Source organism: Notolepis coatsorum, assembly GCF_963971535.1.
Source record: "Notolepis coatsorum genome assembly, chromosome: 15".
NCBI classification, from domain to species: domain Eukaryota; kingdom Metazoa; phylum Chordata; class Actinopteri; order Aulopiformes; family Paralepididae; genus Notolepis; species Notolepis coatsorum.
Genome location: NC_140179.1, coordinates 28,494,564 through 28,517,388, shown reverse-complemented (window position 1 = coordinate 28,517,388; position 22,825 = coordinate 28,494,564). Strand labels below are relative to the sequence as shown.

Sequence of the window (22,825 nt, the reverse complement as noted above, 5' to 3'; positions counted from 1 at the left end):
AGAGGCTTATATAAGAGGCAGGCCTTAATTTCTAAAAATGACACTCATGGACATAATCCCTTCATTTTCAGACTTTTATTGCAAAACATGGGAAAAAACATGGAAAAAACATGGACATGCTCATTCTATTTTTTAATACGTACATTGTCTGTCTACATTTATTTAGACTAGCATTGGTATTTAAATATTGAGTGCAGTTGAGTAATTGTGGGATTAACGTAATTCACACACTGAAGTTGGAACTGTCTATAGGTTGCGGGTCCGCACTGACCATTTTGCGTGTTGTACCTTCTCGACTACTATCTTGTTGATAACATGCAGGCAATAGCTTTAGCTACTAACGCTATCATCATAGCATCATGATCTGTAATGTGTCAACTGGACAACGCCAGCCTCGCCTGCCAACGCCATATTGATAGCGAATGTTAACGTTTGCAAACGAAGTCAACGTCATCAAGCTGACACCACAGATCTAGATGACAATGTTAGCTAGCGCTAAAGCTAACGCCAACCAGAGGGAAACGTTCATGTACGGTAGTCAGTGTAGCGGGAGGCAGCACTTGATTTGCATTGGCAAGAGTTTATCTCATTCTATATCACGGCACGAAAAATAAAAAAAAATACTTTTTTTGCGACCTTATATTGGAGACCGGCCTGTATTTGTCTGCATGCATCAAATCCCCGGCCATTATAAGAGGCCCATCCTTTATTCGAGTACCCTCCACTATTAGAGGATTTACGGTATATTCATATCAACCAATTATACAATCTTTTAATAATATATCCATATCAGACACATACCTTTTTCATCCACGTATATCCCTATCTCTTTATCAGACACATACATTTTCAGGAGTTCTGTCTGTAATGATGACTGTTATCTGTTCTTATGATGAAGGCTACTCTGATGACGAGTTCTGTCTGTAATGATGACTGTTATCTGTTCTTATGATGAAGGCCACTCTGATGACGAGTTCTGTCTGTAATGATGATGACTGTTATCTGTTCTTATGATGAAGGCCACTCTGATGTCGAGTTCTGTCTGTAATGATGACTGTTATCTGTTCTTATGATGAAGGCCACTCTGATGACGAGTTCTGTCTGTAATGATGACTGTTATCTGTTCTTATGATGAAGGCCACTCTGATGACGAGTTCTGTCTGTAATGATGATGACTGTTATCTGTTCTTATGATGAAGACCACTCTGATGACGAGTTCTGTCTGTAATGATGACTGTTATCTGTTCTTATGATGAAGACCACTCCGATGACGAGTTCGATCCCCTACCGGACGACATCCCAGCAGAGTTTGGTGGTGGAGGGCGAGAAGACTTCATGTTAGCAGGTGACCATATGCTGCCATACTTAACATTTAAATCAAATGTATTATTATTATTAATAATAATAACATTTATTTAAACGCCTTTCTCAAACTCGAGGTATAATGTACAAAAGAAATATATATATTATTAATAATAATAATAAACTTCACAACTGTGATCATGCGTTGGTAGCCAAGTAACTTATTTATTCATTTCAAATGTATTATTTCTTGCCAGAGGCCGAGCTTGAGAATTTGAGCTATGAAGACCAGATGAAGAAATTTGTGGTATGTATAAGATAAGATATTCCTTTATTGATCCCCTTGGGGAAATTCAGGATGTATGTGTGTGTGCTGTCTTGTACAAAGCCAACCCTGTCATTCATGTCGTCCCGCTGAGTGATTCACTGAACCTCTGCCTGATTGATTGATTGAGTGATTGATTGATGCCTCCGCCTGACACCTCCCCCTCCAGGAGCAGTTTGTGGTGAACTCCCAGCGCTTCGGCCAGGATACATCTCTGTCACTGAGAGTCAAGGCCTGGGAGGACAAGATACGACCAACGCTAGCGATGCAGGTACTAATGAGCCTTGGGGGGGGGGGGGGGGGGGGGGGACTTTTAACCAGCTGCAATGCTTAGCGTTTCCTACACGTCTTCCATTATATACTTAAAGGAACATTTCACCCCCCAAATGATCATTTGTATAACAATTACTCACCCTGTGTTGCCTTGAATTCCTGGGGAAAATGTAACGACAGCAAAACGATATCAAAATGTCTGTTTACAAACTTGCACACATCGAGTAGTATAATCAAGTTTCACATGTACATGTTGTACATTATAGTGAAATGCTTGGTTCTGTGCTTCATACAGCAAAGAGTAAAAGATCAAACGCTATACAAAATATACAAAACTAAATGTACAAAAATGTGGTAGAAGAGGTACCAATCCAAGTCTCTTAATTAATCCGGTCATATGCTCAGTACTTCCCAAACACACATTCTCGCTAAAACCAAAACAAATTCAGTCGTCGTCACATGGATGATGTTCTCAAATCGGTGAGTAATCGTGTGTTTAATAATCGTGATTTCAATATCAATAAAAATAATTTTTGCTATAGTCGAGCAGCCCCATGTCAGACCAGAGTGGCACTGGGAAGAGGAGCCACGCCCCCACATGGGAGCTTGTCAAGCTATCCATGTAAATCTATTTCGGGTCAACATATTTGGGGGCAAACTTCAATTTAACTTCACATGTGTGTAATGACGGCGGGTCTTGTGTGTAAACAGTGGAGGATTAAGAAAAGTTCCAGAAAAGCCACAAATCAAACCAAGTTCAAGTTTCTTTATTAGTTGTCATACAGAAATACAGGATACTTTTGTAAGTATAAAATAGAAAGTCAAGTACTTAAACAAGTGTAAACGAGACAGAAATGTTCAATATACATACCGTACTTTTCGCACTATAAGCCGCACCTGACTAAGCCGCAGCAGCTAAATTGAATGATGTGTACATATATAAGCCGCATGTGTTTTAATGTTTAATTACCATATGTAAGGAGTGGAGCCTGCGGCTTAATTTGACTCAACACGGGAAACCTCACATTTCACTTCTTCCATCACATTAAATCAGATGTTATTGTGCTATAAACAACCAATATTATGTAGACTTGGCATCATATATAACCCGGACACTGAAAGGATTGACAGATTGATTGCTCTTTCTCGATTCTGTGGGTGGTGGTGCATAATAACAAGAATTAACTCATTTACAAGTTGTATTAAGTAAATAAGGGAACAGATAAATAACATTTCAATGCAGTAAAAAAAGCAATATTTCGATTTTTGTCCACATATAAGCCGCACCGTTATATAAGCCGCAGGGTCGAAAAATGGGGGAAAAAGCCACGGCTTATAGTCCGAAAAGTACGGTATGTACAATATACAATGCAGAGTGTTTACAATACAATATAAATGGGATGAGGTAAACCATTCAAGACCGTTATTATGAAAATACCACCACGTTTTATAGATGGGTTTCTTTGCTTGTAAACACAACGCTTCGGAGCCAATCGGCAATAACAATCTGAGTCACGTGACTGAGAGGCCCCCTACCAGCGCTCTGACTAAAAGATGTTTCAAATGAAAACGGCTGGATGCCATTTTGCCAAATCGGCAGTATGGCTGTGAGTGTGAGTCTTTCACCGTTTACATTATCTAGCTTTGGCATGGATCGATTGTTTAGAGATCGCTAGCACGGCTAACAAATGCTAATATATTGTAGTCCGCCCCGTCGTTCTGACCTGGATTTATGTTCCTCTTTTTGCACGCTCACCGAAAAGGTCGAAGGTGGATGAGAAACCCGTCTAAATCAGATTGCAGCTTTAACCCTTTCACTGCCGCAGCCGCACTATCAAACGGTTGACCCTTTCGCTGCCACACAACAGCAGGTTAACCCTTTCACTACCACACTACAGAAGGTTAACCCTTTACTATCACACTGCAGACTGTTAAGAGAGCGGCCCCTCCCTCACTTTGTCCCAGTGCTCCCAGTTCTCGTCACTGAGATCTACCCCCCCTCCCTCTCTCTCTCCCTCCCTCTCTAGGAGGTGCGTCCGGTCTTTGACATCCACGACTACGGGAACAGGATCGTAGCAGCCATCGGCGACGTGGGCCACAGGAGAACCTTGGCCTCCATCGTCCACGACATGGACAACTTCGAAACGTGCAAATACATGCTGGCGTCCCTCCAGCTGGTGAGTGAGTCACACAGATATGTTGTATTGTAATAACCTGCTACCAAGATTCAAGAGGTTTATTTGTCACATACTGTACATACCAGGGCATACAGTGAAATGCAGGGTGGCCATCATGCCCGCTTTGATTGTGCAATAATACTAAATAATAAAATAGGCTGGGTGTTTTTTAATTTTAATCTTAAAATGTAAATTTTTTTTTTTTTTAGCTTTTGTTGCTGGTCGATTCTCCTCACCTTCTCTCTGGTATTATAAGAGAAGAGAAATATAAATAAACCCTTTGTTTTAGGGCTGGGTGATATGGCCTAAAAATAAAATCTCTGATTTTCTTAATTTTTTTATCCGATTTACTATTTTAATCGATTTTTTTCTCTTAAACTAGAAATCATTCAAATAACCTTTGTTTTTATTTGACACAAAAAAAATCAAACCAAGATGAATTTCCCTATTGGGATTGAAGTGCAAACCTAACTTTCACCAATCTTCATTTAAAAAAAAAAATATATATATATATATATATATAAAAGGTTACTCTTGATCAAACAAAGATGAATGTCCCTATTGGGATTAATAGTGCAATAACTTGCTTTTTCACCAAACTTCACTTAAAACAAATAAAAGGTGCCTCTTGATCATCAAACAAGAATGAATTTCCCTATTGGGATTAATAAAGTGCAAATCTAACTTTCACCAAACATCACTTTTTGTCAAATAAAAAGTTACTCTTGGGGGGGAATATATATTTTTGTTTTGAAAATCGATAGTGCAGAAACTTAAAGTATCGATATTGCGGGAAATTAGTATTGAAACTGTTTTAAATATTCAGAATCGATATGTATAGAAAAATTGATATTTTTGACAACACTCCTCTCCTCCCAGGCCAACGACTACACGGTGGAGGTGGACCAGGCCGCGGGGCTGGACGAGTGCATCGACACCATGGGCCTCACGCTCCTCAGCCAAACCTTTAAAACCCTCAAGGACTCGCTGGCCCCCGCCGGCGCTTCCAACGGTGTGTTCTCCAAGTAAAAAAGGAGAGTTTGGTACAAAGCGGTGGAAGTCGGGAAAAACCCGGGTGTAATTTTTATCACCTCGGCTTGACGGATCACAGACGAGAACCGGAGTGGCTTTTGAGTCCCGACGCGCGATATATTTAACTTTCTGCTTTCTGTCTACCCGACGGTCTACTGTGTAACCCTCGTGGACTGGCTTTCCCGGGAAGCATTGTAAGCAGTGTTTAAACTTTAATAACAATAAAAAAGTATCAATGAAATGCCACTGGTTATATACTGTATGCATCATTTAATTTTTGTACAGACTGTCCTTTGATAATAGTGTAAACTACAACACAATAGGGTATTCACTGTTAGAGGCTTAAAATGGATACTTTGACATTTTTTATTTAGTTGGTTATTAGGTACGGAAGCGTATTGCTGCCACACCAGAAACGGGAAGAAAAGATCAGTATAACGTGATAACTTCTTGTTTTAACATAAAACGTTTCACGGAGCCTTCACCTGTTGTGTCCTATATTCGTGCGCTTGCAATAAGTCTTGAGCACACATGAGACCTCAGGGCTACCAGTCAACTGTTTGTTTGTCACGGTGGCCCTAACAAAGGTAAAGCACTGTCAAAACAACGCCTGTCGCATTGGTTGTGCAAGGGCATCGTCCTTTGTTACACCTTGGCTGGACAGGTTTACCCTGCGGGCATCAGAGCGCATTCCACTCGTTGTGTGGCAGCCTCTTCTGCCCTGCTTAGAGGGGTCTCGGGTGGAGGACATTTGCGCTGCGGTGGTCCTCCCCGGGTTCTTTTGTCAGGTTCTATCTGATGGACAGGAGTCACAGGACTGAGCGCTCCGTCTCTCATGCGGTCCTTAGTGCTGGGACCTCATCGTCATCCCGCTGTTATTGTAAATGGCAGGGATGTGTGATGTAGACTGTGGTTTTACGCACGGTTTACTCGCATTTTGTGCGTTTTAGGGAGCTGTGCCCTGTTACAATACACACAGTGTCTGTGTTCTATCCTTATGCTCGTTAGGATGAGTGTGGGGCTAGGACCACCTCCGCCTGAGACCAACTTATCACGTTATAAGTTATAACGTGAAACGTTTTATGTTAAAAACAAGAAGTTATAACGTAGGCGGCTGGCTGGCGTAGCGGAGATTGCGCTCGTCACCAATGCAAGAGACTCCGGTCTCGACTCCCTGAATCAGCATTGCCTGCGGCTTGGGCCAGTCGTCATACTATCTCAATTGGCAGAGGTAGCGGGTGGAAAGTCGATTGGTGGGGATTGGACGTTGTGGACAGCGACTCCTACAGGTCGGTTGGGTGACGCCTGTACAGCAGAGACAGGAAGTATCGGGGGCAGCGTGAGCCTCCCACACGTTACTCCTCGCCACTGAGAGTCCGCGCTGTCTGGTGAAAAGATGTGACAGGCTGCCTCCTCGTGTACCGGAGGGGACACGTGATGCAAGGCTTCTATCCTCACTACAGCCGACCAGTGGGGGGCATAGTCTAGCAACGTTCAAGACGGGAGGGGAGAATTGAAGGGGAGAATTGGCGATACGAAATTGGGATGGGAAAAGAATAGAAAATAAGGAGAAAAAGTGGATAAAAAAATAAAAATAAGTTATAACGTGATGGTGATCTTTTTTTCTGTTTCTGGTGTGGCGGCAATACGCTTCCGTAAGTAGGGGCTCTGGGTTAAAATAAATAAATAATAATAAAATAAAATAAATAATTACTGGCAGTATGATGATGTCACACAGATGGCCCCATCCACACCAACGTACCACCCTGTGGCGAGGTGCCGCACTGTGGGATATTTAGATGAGAATGAGTGCCAACAGTGTGGAGAGAGGTCCAGGACCAGCTAGCCCCTTTCGTGACTGTGATGCACACCAACAGGTTTTGGACGAGTGAATCCACAGTCACTTGCTAGTCCATAGCAAACCAACCTAGATTTACCATGAAGAACTGGTTCTGCCCGAACCGTTCGTTATACAAGTATCACAGAGAAATGTCACAGTTGCACGAGGGTTTCGGACAGAGATACGTGATGGTTTGAAAGCTCGGCGTTGCTAATAAACGTTTTAAATAATTTTTATAAACGTGTAAACACAGAGGCAGCGTTGCATCAAAATGGCTTCTCTTCTTCTGCATTTGTGACATGCCTGCGCTGTGATTGCTGGGCGCACCAGGCATGTCACATATGCAGAAGAAGAGCGCAGGCATGTCACAAATGCAGAAATTTGATTTGTCCCTAGTTAACAGATGTGTTAACACTTTCAGAGCCGAAGCTTAATCTTGATTTACCGCTTGAATGCCCACCATCCACTTCAATGTTAGCGTTAATAACACCTAATCTATGTTTTAAATTATGGCTATGTGTCTAATCTGCCCGTCGCTTATCAATGACTCGTTTTCCAGTCAACATTGTCGAAGCGGATTGTTTTTTTATCGGTTCATTTCCGTTTTATATCATTTTGAAAAGCCCTCGTTTAAGGAAAATTATTATTATATTCCATGATAATCGCCCTTTTCTGGAATATTCTAGAATACACAAACTGTCATTTTTCGGCCTATTATGAATAGTTTTCAAATAAACGCTAGATTATCGATAGTATATGTGTACGTATGCACGCTATATAGGCGATCTGAAAAATCGATTATCTGATTTCCTCAAAGCGATCGCACACACAGACAGATCACACATAGGGCAAACGCTGAGATCTCAGCGAATACAACTCTGATTATCCCAAGACTTGTAAAATAGATTCCTTACCTCAGATCAGATGTTCTCCAAAAAGATCATTCCAATTCCTGATCGCCATTCCAAAAATTGATCGCTTTTATTGATCCAACGCTACATACTGTACACATGTATTCCACGCTGTTCTGAGGCTCCACAATGAATCCGATCGGCTCGGGTTACATGCCTGAGAAGTAAAATGTGGATTCCGGATTTTTCTTTTCTCATCCATTTTCATTGAGTCCATTCCAAAAGGGTGCATTACCATCTGGGAGACGATAGGGGGCGGTTTTTTCACATCTGAGCTCCTACAGGGGCTGCATACCAACGGGAGACTCGGTTGATGAAATATGAATTCAGATCGCTAATAAAAAATAAAACGCTAATTGTCGTGGTGGGCATTCAGGCATTGGGCTGATAAAACGTCTTATCACGTGGTGGGTACTGAAAGTGTTAATGGACAGGATAATGACTTATGATATTTTTGGTTGAAAGGAAATATTTCCATTTTCTTAAATAGTAAACTAGAATTCAAAATAGCTCAAAGACAATACTTTTGAGGGATGAATAAAATAAAGGTCTAAATGCTTTTAGAATATTTGGAATGTTTCACTGTTTTAGTATAAATCATGCATTCTATTGCTGATGAAACAATACTGGTTGTCATGGAGAGTGATGATTTGAGAATAGTTTACCCAGGTAAGATGGCTGCATTTCTATCCCACTCCATCAATGGCATTGTCTCCTCTACATTAGGAAATCTCAACTTGTTAAAGAAAATAAATCTGGACGACTAAATGCATTGGAGTTTGAATTGTTTGTCGGACATTTAAAACAAGTGCTTACCAAAGCCTATGTCAATGTGGTTACATATTCCCTGGAATATCTTTTAAGATTGGATGATTAGATTTGTCTGATTTTGAAATTGGCAATCTGCCTCTTTTAAACGGTCAAGATTTCCACAAGCTAATCTCGTATTGGAAAATGGTATTCACCCATGTCACTATGAATTGAAAATGGGGGACCCTGATGTAAACGAGACAAACGTCTTTCTCTGGTCTGCATCCCCTATTGTATGTATTGAGCCGTACTGTATTGTACCCATTCTGCAATCTGTTAAATAAAGTTCATTCATTCATTCATCCATATTCCTCCACATGGAGCCACCCTGTGGAACAATAGGGTAAGTACACTTAGTAGAAAATGATAGGGGCATTGGGTCTCATTCACCAACGGACTTACGACAAAAAGGGCTTTCTCTTAGGGCCATTTGAGACCTTTCGGGCAAGACATGAATATAGACAATATATTATAATATAATATTAATTATATATGTTTTATTGGGACGGTTGGTGAATCCCAAAATCGGCCCGAAATGCTGGGACGTACCAACTCCACACACCACTGTGGGGGGGTTTATATTCCCCATTCCCTTGTAACATCTCTTTTTTTTTTTTAAGATAACAACAGTTACAACATTCCTTAGTGCAAATTATTATTAATACAAGAAACCCCATAAACGTCCTTATTTAAAACCCTAATCTTTTCTGTGACTTTAACTTTTTGATAAAGTCTAGTGCTGGTTGAGCATTATGCATACTTTGTTGGCCTTTGTCTATAATGTGGCCACAAATGGAAATGTTTAATAATTTAAAAGTTAATACTTTGACAAATGTTGCCTATATTTTTCAGACAGTTTGGTCTTTGTGTGCCAAACATTATTAAAGGTTAAAAAAAATCTATGCTTTTCCCCCCAATTTAGTCATTATGCCAATTCCCCCCCTCCCCTACCTGGTCGTTGTGCGCATGTTCCCCCTACTGGTCGGTACAAGGGAACCCTGAAGTCTACCACATGCTTCCTCCGACACGCTGCCTTCACCACTTCCTGCCTTTCGCTGAGCAGGCGCCCAGACCTGACCTGTAGGTGTCGCTGTCCACAACGCCAGATTACCACCCACGACTTCCCTCCCCCTAACTCAGCCAAACGAGTTAGTATGACGATCGGCCCAAGCCGCAGGGCAATGCTGACTCCGGGGGTCGAGACCGCTACTAAACCTTTTTTTTTACCAAATAAATTAGAAGCATGTTTAAATCAGCAATGCCTCCCCTCTTGCTGTACCAAAATCCCTCCTAGCTCTAACCGTCACTGTCAAAATAATGTCAAAAATAATGTCAAATGGCCTCATTCGTTCAGTTTTTGCATGACTACGTGCTTGAGAATAACTGAAAAGTTGGATTATTTTTAGGCTATATATCTTATGTTGATGTATGATGGTATTTTGAGTGTTAAATAAAAAATAAAAATAAAACGTATACCGAACCGAAAACCGTAAACATAAAACCATGATACGAACCGAACCGTCGATTTTGTGAACCGTTCCACCCTTAATGGAAAGCTATTACCCCTCAACTTCATAAAGTTTTATTGTTCTTTCTTTATACATTTTCTCGTCTTGAAAGATATTTGTGCAACTCTTTAAATCATTCTATAGTCTTATCTTTATTTTGTGTGAGAGATATCACTACTATATATGACTACTACATCAAGTCAAGTCAACTGTTCCTTTATTAATCCCTTTCGGGAAATTCAGGGGAAAGTTTGTTTTACCCGGGAGTCAAACTCGGGTCTCCTGCATAACAGTATTTCTTAGAGTACCTCTGCGCCACACAGCCTATGGGTAGTAGATCAACATCATTCCTCATGACAGAATAATGAATAACTTCCATTATCCTTCATAGACTCTGCATGATGCATCAATCAGTGCATCACAAGTTATTACAAGTGTTTTCAGTATAGTTTAACCCTTTCTATCAGAGCTGTTCAAACCCACACACGCCTCAGCAAAGTGGTGAGATGAGGGAACAGGTCTGCAGCACGGTCGCCCCTTCTCTCATCATAGCTTCGTGTGAACCTTCATGTGGTTCCTGATGCTCGCCGCGATCTGCGCCTCGGACTTCATCCGGTTGTAGTAGTCCAGGAACAGGCCGTCCGGGTTCACCAGGTAGATCAGGATGGTGTGGTCCACAATGTAGTCCCCGTCCTCGTCCTTCGGGCCCGCGCTGGCGTACACCCGGTAGTCCCGGCCCGCCTGCTTCACCTCCTCCACGGTGCCCGTCAGCCCGATCAGCCGCGGGTGGAAGTCCTTCACGTACCTGTCCAAGGCGGCCACGTCGTCTCGCTCGGGGTCCACGGTGACGAACAGCGGCTGGACGGCGGGCAGCGAGGGCTCCTTGTCCAGGGCGGCTACCACGGCGCTCAGCTTGTCCAGCTCGTCGGGGCAGATGTCGGGACAGTGCGTGAAGCCAAAGTACAGCAGCACCCAGCCGCCCAGGAAGTCCCCCTTGGTCCTCGGCCGACCCCTGTGGTCCGTGAGGTGGAAGTCGCCCTGGCCCAGGGCCACGCGCTTCAGCTGCTCGATGCGCTGCCTCTGCAGCATCTGCTGCTTCTCCGCGTACACGTACCACCATGCGCCCAGCAGGCCGCCGCCGATCAGCAGCGTCACCAGCAGCCGCGTCCGTAGCTTGACTTTAGCCGCGCGTGCGGACGGCGGGGGGTCAGGGCCCCGAGACAGGGGGGCCCGTTGGGTCTGAGGAGGAGGCAGCCGGCCCAGATGGCCGCGGCTTCCAAGCAGCTGCCGCGCCAAGGAGCCGTACGGTGCTGAGGTTCTCTGGAAGGTGTGACGGTGGTGTCCGTTCATCGGTGGCAGAGAGGAGTAGTGGCACGCCCCCTGGCTGTCGGACGGGACGAGGCGAGGGGAGCTCACGCTGAAGGCACACCTCACGAGTCTCGCTCCGCCCAACATGCTCCTTTCCAGGGACAGCATCCTTCCTGAACTGGGAGAGAAGAGACCACTTGTTGAATTGAACTGGGGAAGTAGGCATCGCCATGTCACTGTAAAAGCAACAACGCTTTGATGCAGTCAACAGCCCGGACAGGCATGCAAGGATACATTTAACAAACCTGAAACAATAACATTAAAGGGTAACACCACCCAAATTAAGAGTTACAATGTTCCATGGCCTGGGAAAGTGCAATTGATATTTGTGAACATGAGCTACTCTCTCCAGAGAAATAAGACTCAAACGTGTGATGTCATCAGGTATTAAGGCTGGGTGCTGCTCCACAGACAATTAATAGGTTTTGTGGATTGATTGATTGATTGATTGAAAAGTTTATTAACAGATTGCAGAATGGGTACAGTACAGTACAGCTCAATACATACAATTGTTAAGGGGATGCAGACCAGAGAAAGACTTTCGTCCTGTTTACATCAGGGTCCCCCATTTTCAATTCATCATAACATATATGACATACATGACATACAGATAGACAGTACTGCTACATCTATACATTTATGACATATCAGATTTGCAAATACAGTACTGTTTGTGATACAAAAGTGTCCAGAAAAGGAGTGTATATACATTTGGCGTAGAAACTGTACATTGGAGGAGGTTGGTTGGGTGGGGTGGGGTTGGGTGGGTTGGGTGAGGGCTGTACATTGGAGGTGGGGGGGGGGGGGGGGGGTTGGGTAGGGGACACACACACATTTTACACTGTGCATTGGAATATTGACAAAGCCTTACTTGGTAATTTACTGTACAACTAGGTTAGGACATTTGTAGGGGCCAGTTTCGAATTGCAGTCTCACGTAGGTGTTTTTTGAGTGTTTTTGAAAGTGGGTAGTGATTCACATTCCTTTACAGCTTTAGGTAGGGCGTTCCACATTGATGTGGCATAATTGCGAAACGTGTTTAGTCCCTTGTTTGAGCCGAATCTGGGTTTTACATGATTTGTGGAGCTCCCTCTGGTGTTGTGATCGTGGTATTCACTGACCTTTGGGAAGTATTTTGACATGTACATGGGTACCTTGGTCGCGTAGTGTATCTTGTAGACCAGGCCCATTGCAAGTTGCTGTACTCTGTCTGTCGTCTACTCTAAGCCATCCTAGGTTGTCAAAGTGGGCAGGGGTGAGGTGGGTTCTAGGAGTCAGGTCAAGTAGTAGTCTGACTAGCTTGTTTTGAGATGTTTGTAATTAGTTTTTTAGTGCCTTTGAGGTGCTTTGGTACCATGAGGTGCAAGCATAGTCGTAGTACCCTTGAATGAGTGCTCCTGCTAGAGTCTTCAGGGTATTCTTGTTTACCAGAGAGGAGATCCGGTACAAGAATCGCGTTCGTTGGTTGACTTTTTTTATTACATTGGATGCCATTTTGTCACAGGAAAGATTAGCCTCTAGGATGGAACCCAGGTAGGTAATTTCATCTTTCCTTGTGATAATATTGTCATCCACTGTAACCGAGAAGCCGTCGGTCTTGCTGAGTTTGTTATTTGAACCGAAGAGAATGGACTCTGTTTTGCCCATGTGTAATGATAGCTTGTTGTCGGCGAGCCATATGCAGATTTTGCCTAGTTTCCGAGCTGAGGGCTTTTTCAACCTGTAACTTGTTCTTGTCAGAGACCAGCAGGGCTGAGTCGTCCGCAAACAGGAACAAGTTGCAGTCACTAGCTGACGACATGTCATTTGCATAAATTAGGAATAGTAGCGGTCCTAGTATGCTTCCTTGTGGAACACCACAGGCTACAGCTCACTGTGAGGGGGGGGGGGGATAGGGTACCGTTTACTTCCACCATCTGTTCCCTCCCCTCCAGGTAGGATTGTATCCAGCTCACTGATAAACTATCAAAACCAATTGCTTTTAGCTTGTCAATCAGAATGGTGTGGACCCACATAATGTTTTAAATATGCAAATTAGCTTTATTCTATTGCAGTGTTTGTTTTGTTTATTTACACACATAAAAACAATTACATATAATATAATATAATATAATATAATATAATATAATACACAAAGAGATGTGAAGGAGAATTGCCTGAAAACCTTCTAGGCCCTAGGGGGCTTATTATGTGGCATTCTCCAAGAAGCAAAATTATACTCCGATTACTTTTTTTTTTTTTTATATCTCAAATATGAAATTGGTCATTGTGGGCAAACATGTCATGAAAGAAAGGGGGAAGGGCTCTTTTTAAAGAACTATACACAAATAAACCAATCTGGAGATCTTCACTTGATAAACACTGAGGATACCTAACTTATGAAATAGAGGCTGAGAAGAATGACTTCGATGTACACAGCTGATTATTCGTAGAGCTCGTTCCTGCAGACGGTATGGGCTCAAGTTGGGTCTGATGAGTACTACCCCAAACTAAATTACAGTAATTGATATTCAATTCATTATTAATTGAAAATGGGGGACCCTGATGTAAACAATACGAAGGTCTTTCTCTGGTCTGCATCCCCTTAACAATTGTGTGTATTGAGCTGTACTGTACCCATTCTGCAATCTGTTAATACAATTTTCAATCAATCAATCAATCAATCAGTGGTTTAAAGGTTTCAACCATCACACACAATCAGGAAGCTTCAGTTTAATCTTGGCTATATCGCGTAGGTTGTTATGTTAGCTTGTTATCACGGCTGCTGCCTTCGTGTTAAATGCATGAAACAAAGGTAGTAGACCCATAAGAAAATAAACGTAGGATTAACGTTAACGTTACCTTGTCTCGCAGGGCACCCCACCTCTCCCCGTGCCGACTGTAGCGTTGTTGTGAACCCAAGGAGCTCTGAAACACACGAGGATGTCACCCAGTGCCGCTCGCTTTCTTCTCTCATTCGTCGATTCGACAATCTATGGGTCATCAAGGGCATACAATTATGACAGTCAAAAAAACAAACTAAAAAATCTATACAAATTATTTTTCTAGTGCATAAAAACGACTGTTAAATCGGCGTCGTTAAATCGTTGAATCCGATTATTTGGGATATGTTGGTATTCCCCTCTGCAGATTCGTGCATTTGAGCATACAATATTCCATCGTCGCCGCTAGGCGGTGCAATAGATTTGATGTACGGTAGCTGTGAAGTAGAAACAGATTGATTGATTGAAAACGTTATTAACAGATTGCAGAATGGGTACAATACAGTACGGCTCAATACAAACAATTGTTAAGGGGATGCAGACCAGAGAAACATTTTCGACTTGTTTACATCAGGGTCCCCCATTTTCAATTCATCAAGACATTATGACACATACAAGACAACATGTTTTGGTCATTGTGTTTTTTCCCTCTGGTGGACATTTTGAGTATTGCAATATTTTTATTTAGCTTGTTCTAGCTTTGATGCTATTGGCTGATTCAGTCATGCGATGCTGCCGGGTTTGCTCTCAGCTGCAGTCCCTATTTTCCAGCTCTGTCTGTGCCTTGGAAATTGTTGCTTGTAAGTTTTTGTATTGTGCAAGCATCATATTGTATTTTGTTTATAGATGTGTGAGTCGTCTGTGAATGCTCAGTTAACATGTTTGCTTCGGTTTGGATACATTTGTTTTAGCTCCTGGTTAGCCCTACCTGTGTTGCTAATGCTATGCTAATCTCAGTCAGCTCAAAGCCAGGACTTTCTGTTTCATATTTTAGTTGAGTGAACTTTGTACATATTACACCTTATTTAAAGGGCACATTCACATCAGCATTAAGTGACATTTGTAACTTTAGCTCATTTAGTAGTTTTACATTTAGTTGAAGTCATTTACACATACAATGTGTACACCCTGAAGAAGGCCATGTAGGCCGAAACATGTTGGACTTTTAAAAGATTTTTCTAAATAATGTAAGCCACTTATTAAAGGCTTTTTAAAAACTGTAGAGCTGCCTTGGATCTCAACCTTTCTTATATACACATACAATGTATTTGTATTGTATACTGTAATGCAATGTCGTTGACAACAATTGTGTGATACATATTCTTTTTTTGTGTATTTCAGTTTTACAAATGTGTACTTGGAGAACAGACGACAGTAAAGACAATCAACTTTGCTCCAGCTTCTGCATCTCCTTTACTCTTGTTCACTACCCGTTGATTTGTGTACAGACACACACTGAGGGCGGAATAGTACTGTTTCATCAAGACATTTATGACATACAAGACATACAAATATACAGTAGGCCTACTGTTTAAGAGAAAGATTTCATAAAAAAATATATACATTCGAAGGGGAATAACAGAGGCAGTTGGGATTGATATGATTCACGAATTCACCAAGAGATGAGGCGAATGTCATTGTTTGAAGATTCAGAAGAAAGGACAAAAATGTATTTTAGGAACGTTGATTGACAGGCGTGCTGTATGCTGTGGGACACCACATGTGACAAATTAGAAAATAAGATAATCTTGCATCAAGATTCACTTGTGTTGCTAGGGGACAGTTTGAACCCAAGTGTATTTCCTGTCAATTATTGCATTAGCTAATATTGCAACAGGAAATACACTTGGGTCCTTTTTTAATGTTATTGTTGTCACTTTGAAACCAACTATACTATTACTGCGTTCGGTTAGATTAGATTAAATATATTAATTGTCATTATACAGCATGTACAGGTACAGTTCCCCCCACCCACCTACCCAATCTCCTACAATGTACAGTTTCTTCCCCCTCAAATGTATATACTTTCTTTTTAGACCATTTTTGTACTCCTAAAGAGTACTGTATATTTGTAGATCTGGTATGTCATAAATGTCTAGATGTAACAGTACTGTATCTGTATGTCATGTATGTCATATATGTTATGATGAATTGAAAATGGGGGACCCTGATGTAAACAAGACGAAAGTCTTTCTCTGGTCTGCATCCCCTTAACAATTGTGTGTATTGAGCTGTACTGTACTGTACCCATTCTGCAATCTGTTAATAAAGTTTTCAATCAAGCACAAGTAAAGTACAACGAAAATAAGTTTCCAACCAGAGTGCAAATGTAACAGTAAAGTGCAATAGTAATATACAATGTACAGGTAATTAAACTGGTTATAAAATATATAAATGAGTACTACTGAGTAATAGTGCTTATCAGATGTATGTACAGAGTTGTAGTATAATATGCACAGTGATACAGGTATAAGGACAGTATACTAGAAGTAGTCATACTGAATTACTCTGAAAATCTATATGGCGGAGTATGACCCAAGAAAATATATTCCAAAATATTTGCAACATGTACTAAGGTGGCGGTATTGGGTGATGGCTCAAATAAATTTGGGAGGCCAGTACTCCACATAGTACAGCTGAGTGGCGGAAATAGAGTTGAAATGACATGAAGTAAAAGAGACCAGAAGTGGAGTGTCTGCCCCAGGCTCAAATTTCCTGAGGGGCGGGACACAACAGGGCAGCATATTAAACGACCACTTAAGAAACTGGCCAATCAGCTTCCAGCCTGTGAAGCTTAGCTCAGTTGAAAAGTAACACAGAGTGAGAAGGTTGTGTGTGAATAGAGATGGACCAAATGGAAGTGAAATTAACTCCAAGAACTGGGAAATCCTCTCCCAGGCTGTCGCCATCGAGGACAAGAAGACTGTTGGCTAGCCCAGGTACCAAGTCCCCCGTTGGGGCGCCTGGAAGAAACAGGAGGCAGACTCGACAGGGGAATAATACCAGCAGCCCCACAGTTAGTCCAAGCCCTAAGAGAAGAAAAACTGGATGTGAGGACAAAGACAGTGATTTGAATTACAAAGGGCTCAAGTCGACTCTGCTGGACCTAGAAGGAGAGGACATGAGGAGTTGCCAGAGGGTGGTGATTCCCATCCCGTTTGTGGGAAAAAAATGTGTTTCATGTAACCTATCCTTGGCTAAGGCCGGTGTAGTCAAGAGACACGACATGTCCAAGCATAACAAGGTGAAAAGGTTTATTTGCAGCCACTGTGGGAAAAAGTCCCCAAAGATGCAGCCCATCTCATGCCATGCTCCAAAAGGTCTGGGAGCGGAGGTGCAAAGTACTGTCGTTCGCAGAGGGGGATTGGAATGTGACTACTGCCCCAGGACATTTGGAACAAAGGGAAGCTTAACACAGCATGTCAGAGTAAAACACAGACTTGAGTTCCAAAGAGAGGCTTGTACAGCAAGAGAGTCTGATAAGAAGACAACCAAACTAGAAAAACTAGAAAGTAGAAAAAGCAAAAACTGGAATACTGAAAATACAGAACAATTATGGGAAATGTTCAGAAGTGAAGAGGGAACAGAGCACTTTTATATGAGAGCGGCGAAGAAATTTGGCCTGACAAGCAGCCAGATACGGCACAAAGTGCAGGCTCTAAAGAAAAAGAGGGATAAGGGAGAGGATGTGAGGTTGGACATTGACTCCCTGCCCCATCTTCTGAGTACCCCCTACCCCAAGGTTAAAATACCTAATAAAGTGAAAAGGGATTTACTGTCTAACATTGAGAAAACGAACGCCGCCTCAGACACTATGCTCTACGAGGCCCTGTCGGAGTGTGAGGTGGAGAATGAGGTCAGAGCAGCCCTGTCGCCATCGAGGACAAGAAGACTGTTGGCTAGCCCAGGTACCAAGTCCCCCGTTGGGGCGCCTGGAAGAAACAGGAGGCCGACTCGACAGGGGAATAATACCAGCAGCCCCACAGTTAGTCCAAGCCCTAAGAGAAGAAAAACTGGATGTGAGGACAAAGACAGTGATTTGAATTACAAAGGGCTCAAGTCGACTCTGCTGGACCTAGAAGGAGTCAGAGGACATGAGGAGTTGCCAGAGGGTGGTGATTCCCATCCCGTTTGTGGGAAAAAAATGTGTTTTATGTAACCTATCCTTGGCTAAGGCCGGTGTAGTCAAGAGACACGACATGTCCAAGCATAACAAGGTGAAAAGGTTTATTTGCAGCCACTGTGGGAAAAAGTCCCCAAATATGCAGCCCATCTCATGCCATGCTCCAAAAGGTCTGGGAGCGGAGGTGCAAAGTACTGTCGTTCGCAGAGGGGGATTGGAATGTGACTACTGCCCCAGGACATTTGGAACAAAGGGAAGCTTAACACAGCATGTCAGAGTAAAACACAGACTTGAGTTCCAAAGAGAGGCTTGTACAGCAAGAGAGTCTGATAAGAAGACAACCAAACTAGAAAAACTAGAAAGTAGAAAAAGCAAAAACTGGAATACTGAAAATACAAAACAATTGTGGGACATGTTCAGAAGTGAAGAGGGAACAGAGCACTTTTATATGAGAGCGGCGAAGAAATTTGGCCTGACAAGCAGCCAGATACGGCACAAAGTGCAGGCTCTAAAGAAAAAGACGGATAAGGGAGAGGATGTGAGGTTGGACATTGACTCCCTGCCCCATCTTCTGAATACCCCCTACCCCAAGGTTAAAATACCTAATGAAGTGAAAAGGGATTTACTGTCTAACATTGAGAAAACGAACGCCGCCTCAGACACTATGCTCTACGAGGCCCTGTCGGAGTGTGAGGTGGAGAATGAGGTCAGAGCAGCCCTGAAGGAAATGGGCGCAAAAAGGTTAACCAGAGCCCCAACTCCCGGACCCTCTGTGAGTGAGTTTGACAAGATGCAGGACCTGTTTAAAAAAGACAAACAAGCCCTTGCAGTCTGGATCATGAGTGGCATTGAGACAGCCACCACGTGCGAAGTGACTGACGAGGTTATCTGTAAAACATACAATGACCTGTGGGGCGATGAGAAAGAATTTAATGGACTGCAGGGTTTTTCCTCGGGTCAGGGGACCCTGAACGAAATGCTTTCTATGCCGATAAGCCCCGACGAGGTCTGCAGAGCCAGGGAGAGCTTAAAGACTGACTCTGCAGTAGGATGGGACGGGGCGTCGGTAAATCAAATAAAGAAATGGGATAAAGATGGAAGGAAGATGGCCCGTCTATACACAGCTATGCTTTTGAACGGTAAAATCCCAGACCGCTTTAGAAAAAATCGGACAACCTTGGTTCCAAAAACGAATGACAGAAAGAAATGGAAGGGCCAATGGAGACCCATCACAACCGGCTCCATCCTGCTAAGATCCTACTTGTTGATCCTGACAAAGAGGATGATGGGTGCCTGCCAAATCAATGAGAGGCAGAAAGGCTTTGTGGAGGCCGCTGGCTGCTCAGAAAATCTCATGTTATTAGATGGATTAATCAAAGTGAGTAGGAGGGGCAGGACGCCGCTGGGAGTCGTCCTAATTGACTTTGCCAAGGCATTTGACTCAGTGTCCCATGGACATATCATGGCAGCACTTGAGCAGAGAGGGGTTGATGAACACATCCTCGGCGTGGTGAGAGACTCTTATTCAAGGTGCACGACATCGATCATTAAGAACAATAAGAGTGTCTGCAAGGTTGAGATGAAGGTGGGGGTGAAACAGGGCGACCCCATGTCCCCCCTTCTTTTCAATATGGCTATTGACCCCCTGCTGGCGACCCTCGAGCTGAAGGGCAAGGGAGTGAAAGTGGGAGACGGGAAGATGACGACGCTGGCCTTCGCGGACAACCTGGTCCTCCTCAGTGATAGCTGGGAGGGGATGGAGTACAACCTAAAAATCCTGGAATTATTTTGTGGGACTACAGGATTAAAAGTGAACACGAGGAAGTGCCACGGCTTCATGGTCGTGAGAATGGATGGGGAGAATGAAATTGTCATAAACGACTGCAAAAAGTGGATGCTCGGCGAGGAAGAAATTGACATGATCAGCCCGGGTACAGCAGAGAGGTACCTTGGGGTCGAGATTGACCCGGCAGTGGGTATAAAGGACCCAGACTTGCAAGAACAGTGCGTGACGTGGTTGGCCCTAATCGGGGAGGCCACAATCAAACCCTTTAAAAAGTTGGTCATGGTGAAGGACCACATGATCCCCAAACTGCTGTACAGATCAGACCTTACCGTGGCAGGGAACAGGGTCCTCAAGAACATGGATGTTGCGATAAGAAATAGTATCAAAGAATGGCTCCACCTGCCAATGACAACGAACAACGGGTTATTTCATGCCAGAAATAGGGACGGGGGGCTACAGATCCCCAGACTCAGTAGGATTGTACCGAGGACACAACTGAGGAGGATCATGAGAATGTCAAGAAGCGGTGACGTCAGAGTGAGGACTATAACCGTCCAGTCAGTAGACATACTCAAGGTGAAACGACTGTGGAAGGATGCAGGTGGAGACGAGGGGGGTGCACCCCAACTCAGGGCTGACCCAGAGGAGACGCACCCGGTGTGGGTTGAGCCCAATGACTGGAGGGACCAGGAAATCGACAGATGGGCCACCGTCCCAGTCCAGGGCGAGGTAACCGCCTGTTTCAAAAATGACAAACTCAGCAACTCCTGGCTCAGGAACCCATACAGTGTGGGGTTTAAGGACAGACACTTCATCAAATGCCTGAAACTGAGAGTGAACGTGGTGGACATGAGAGCGAGGAAAACGCACTGCAATCTGTGTGGCGGTGCGGGGAGAGTGTCCCAGAAACACATACTGGGTACGTGCAGCTTCCTGAAGAGAAACCGAATGAAGAGACACGAGGACATATGCGAACTGCTGAGCGAGGTGAGCCGTGAATTTGGCTGGGTAGTTGACCGGGCGGTGAGACTGAGGGACAAAAAGGGGAAGTTGAACGTACCAAACATCGTGGCGAGGAAAGGGTACACGGCCCTAATAATAGGTGTGACGGTCAGATACGAAGTAAACACATCAACGCTGGTGAAAGCTGAGCGTGAAAAGAGAACGAAGTACAAGAAGCTGGGCCCAGCAATAAGAGTCAAATACCCCGGGACGGAGAGAGTTGAATCATGGGGCTTCGTCATCGGAGCGAGAGGCCTATGGAACAGAAAGAATGACCGGTTGCTGGCGGCTCTTGGAATATCGAAGGCGAAAGGGAACATCCTGGCCAAAGAATTTAGCAGAAGGACCCTGCTGGGGTCGTGCAGGATAATGAAGGTGTACAAGAAACTGACTAAGGTATAATGTAACCAGGGACACTACCTGAGACGAGGCAGACGGGTCAAAGGGAGACAATTGATGTTGTAACATGAGTGCAAAAAGTTAAATGTAACCGTTGGTTGAGCTTATTGAAATAAAGCTGTGTTCGAAAACTAAATGATGGTGTGCAATGTGTGTTATTAAAAAGGAACATTGCAGCGATTGTGGGCGTACAGTGACGGGTAGTTATGCCAGATGGATACCGGCATCTGAACCCATCAGTTACTAGTTACTTTGAAGAAAAATATTTTGCCTAGAAAACATGGGAAATATATGAAGATTATACTTTCACATTTGAAACCTGACAACTTCAAGAGGCCATAATCAGAGCAGCATAATGGACTTTTATCAGAGTACTCGTTTATCTGAGTATTTCTACTTTTACTTAAGTAAAGGAACTGTCTAGTGTCTACTTCTTCCACCACTGGGTGTGGATATGTATGTATGCGCTGAGAATAAATATATATATAAATTGAGTATAGGCAACAGAGTTCAGACTCGTACAGTCAGAGGTTGGAAATTCCGACTTCCTACTAGAAAAGATCGAATAAAACAGCGCGTCAACTCAGGAGTGCCTCGTTGCAAACTCGGGTACGAGATCGCAACCCCTAGTTAAAGCCTTAGCATCATTTGACGAAATTTCAACATGACTACCCACATCGTATAAACGTTAAAGGGGAACTATTTTACTATTTCTTTCACTATTTGGGCACTTTTACACAATTCCTGTGAGTCTATGGAACACCTCTGTAATATATATATATATTTTATTCATTGTTTTGTATTTCTAATCAAGTCCTCAAAAACAGCATTTTTCTACCTCAAGATCTCGAGCTGTTTTGAGCCTGGGCTCCTAAACCACTGCGCCTGAACATTAACATGCAGCGGTGTCTTTATGACATCACATATAGGGCACATTTTCAAATGACTCAGTTCAGTGAGGGTGAATATTGTGAGAGGAGAATTGGAAGAATGCGCCAATATGAGAATTTTGAGACATAGATCATATTAATATAAGTTCACATAGCTAGGAAACAATACTAAACACTCAAAAAGGCCATTTATAAGATAGTTCCCCTTTAATGCTATTAGCATGTTGTAAGAGTACATATTAGCTGACACAAGCTTTGTGAGTTGTAGTTCATGCAAGCCAAATTGTAAGAAAAAATGTAAATGTAGCTCGAACACG

General features: G+C 43.2%; 2 protein-coding genes across 2 annotated transcripts in view; one reads left to right on the top strand and one right to left on the bottom strand.

Moving 5' to 3' along the window:
- ncaph2 (non-SMC condensin II complex, subunit H2) overlaps nucleotides 1-5,338 on the top strand; it is a 38,351-nt gene extending 33,013 nt beyond the window's left edge. The window contains exons 16-20 of the mRNA XM_084330325.1: nucleotides 1,259-1,345; nucleotides 1,560-1,609; nucleotides 1,797-1,898; nucleotides 3,928-4,077; nucleotides 4,957-5,338. Of these exons, the coding sequence (XP_084186451.1) occupies nucleotides 1,259-1,345; nucleotides 1,560-1,609; nucleotides 1,797-1,898; nucleotides 3,928-4,077; nucleotides 4,957-5,106 (539 nt within the window). The 3' untranslated portion in view covers nucleotides 5,107-5,338. The remainder of the gene's footprint in view (nucleotides 1-1,258; nucleotides 1,346-1,559; nucleotides 1,610-1,796; nucleotides 1,899-3,927; nucleotides 4,078-4,956) is intronic.
- A 5,050-nt stretch (nucleotides 5,339-10,388) lies between these two features.
- sco2 (synthesis of cytochrome C oxidase 2) lies at nucleotides 10,389-14,483 on the bottom strand. Its single transcript, XM_084331189.1, has 2 exons — nucleotides 14,388-14,483; nucleotides 10,389-11,664 (listed from the first exon to the last, which is right to left on the bottom strand). Exon 2 carries the CDS (start codon nucleotides 11,652-11,654, stop codon nucleotides 10,725-10,727), a length of 930 nt encoding a protein of 309 aa, XP_084187315.1. The 5' UTR covers nucleotides 11,655-11,664; nucleotides 14,388-14,483; the 3' UTR covers nucleotides 10,389-10,724.
- Between the last annotated feature and the right edge of the window lie 8,342 nt (nucleotides 14,484-22,825).

Bases quoted from the DNA above. Each gene is read 5' to 3' on its own strand.
- sco2 (XM_084331189.1), bottom strand. From the start codon at position 11,654: ATGCTGTCCCTGGAAAGGAGCATGTTGGGCGGAGCGAGACTCGTGAGG.